This window comes from Fulmarus glacialis, unplaced genomic scaffold (assembly GCF_000690835.1).
Source record: "Fulmarus glacialis isolate BGI_N327 unplaced genomic scaffold, ASM69083v1 scaffold11874, whole genome shotgun sequence".
Taxonomy (NCBI): Eukaryota; Metazoa; Chordata; class Aves; order Procellariiformes; family Procellariidae; genus Fulmarus; species Fulmarus glacialis.
Genome location: NW_009207432.1, coordinates 2,876 through 4,689, shown reverse-complemented (window position 1 = coordinate 4,689; position 1,814 = coordinate 2,876). Strand labels below are relative to the sequence as shown.

At 37.9% G+C, this 1,814-nt stretch overlaps 1 protein-coding gene across 1 annotated transcript in view; it reads right to left on the bottom strand.

Moving 5' to 3' along the window:
- The window catches only part of TFAP2B (transcription factor AP-2 beta (activating enhancer binding protein 2 beta)), a gene marked incomplete at its 5' end in the record, with an annotated part of 16,363 nt that extends 14,970 nt beyond the window's left edge, over positions 1-1,393 (bottom strand). The window contains one exon of the mRNA XM_009576097.1: positions 1,333-1,393. Within this exon, the coding sequence (XP_009574392.1) occupies positions 1,333-1,393 (61 nt within the window). The remainder of the gene's footprint in view (positions 1-1,332) is intronic.
- Between the last annotated feature and the right edge of the window lie 421 nt (positions 1,394-1,814).

The following is a 1,814-nucleotide window of genomic DNA, read 5'->3' as shown; positions in this document are numbered from 1 at the left end:
GGGAGGAGGAGGGAGGAGAGTGAGAAGAAAAAAAGAAAAAAATACAACCAGAAGCCATCAGGTTACAGACCCTGAGCAGAAAACCTACTGAACATTCAAACTGAACTAAAACAGGAGAAACAACTTTTTTTTTTTTTTTTTTTTTTTTTTTAAAAAAAAGGTAAGTAATTTTCTGTTTCTCAAAAACACCTTCGACTTTTCAACCGGTGGTCATAAATGATGCTGCCAAACGGTCTTCAAGTTTTCATCTGTCCTCCCTCAAATAACTAGGACTTGATCGTATGTGAGAGAGAGAGAGAGACTGTACATGAGGATTTAAATTAAAAAACAATAAATACACGGAAGGACCTCATGCTGCCTTGAACACATTTTAAATAAACACCCTCCCTGTTATTTTGCTTTACGTTCTAGAAGATCATCTCTATTAAAGCATTTGTACGCATTTGACGAATAATAAGGTCCTGGAGATAAGTGCTGTTGATAGTAAGCATAAGGGACAGCATTTCTAAGCCTCATCTCTGGTACTTAAAATTGAATCTAGAAATAGAAACTCCTTAGATAATTAAAGATAGCTTCCCCTACATTTGCAGTGTGTGATCTGTTTAATGTCTATCAGCATAACACAACACTAATCGCCAAGCATCTTCGAGTGACTGTCAGAGAAATGTAAAAAAATTAAGCAGCTGCAATACGCCCAAAATGAGTTATTGTAATTACATTTAATTAGTTTAATTAGTTAATTATTTTGCTTACAGCTGTACAAGAGACTGCAAACATTTGTTAATATCACATTCCCTTTAACAGTATGGGGTGATTCTGCAGTTACACTAAATCATGTGCGCATATGTAGAAAGATTTAAAAAATGGGCATGAGGAAGGGGGGATTCGCGGAGGAAGGGGGGAAGGAGGTCGGGGCTGCCTTTCCATAGGCATTTGTTTCTCTCCCCTTCACGTTTGATTCGCCTGGGAAATGCATTTAAGCCCCAAAGGGAATCAACCCCCTTCCTCCATTAAAAGCCAAGGGGTCCCCAACGAGGACTGTGGGGGGAAAAGAGGAGGGGGCCCGTGGAAACTGCATTTGAGCGTGGGGTGCTCCATTTGAGAGCATTTGTGTAATTAAAGCCTTTGAAGGACGGGGGAGGGGGGATATCAACTTTTCCTCTCACATCTCTCTCCTTTTCCCTTCACTCTATCTGCCGATCCAATCAACTATTCATCTTGCTGCCATGTATGCCTGCTTCCCGGATAAATTAATTGCCCCAAAGTAAAAATATATCATGAAGATATTGCTACACAGTAAAAGTTTGTCTAGCTTGTTGGAATAATCCATACCTTTTTTAATGACAGACTGGTCCAATAAGTTCATACCGCTGTTATTGGCATCTTCAACTGACTGTGGATATAAAAACATCACTATTCAAATTGACTGGATATTAAAGAATCGCGTACATAAATCATGTCATTCCAAACTGGAGTTTCTGTTATTTCCATTTATATTAATTCACTAGGGGAGGAGGGATTTTTTTATTATTATTATTGTTATTATTATTCCCCCAAATCGACAAGGAAATGAAATTCTTACAAATTATATAGTCTTCTAATAAAAAAAGAAGTGTGAAGCATATGGGGTGCAATAGTGGTTTTGTTATCTTATAAAACATAGATATCACATAGACTTCTTTGCATTCGATAAAGCTTTATATTTCTTCCTTTGAAAATCTGGCAATTTGGCAACATCTGCAAGATCTATTGCATGACATAAATGAACACGATTAAGGACAACTTAAATTCTCCCTCCCCTTCCCCCCTGCCCC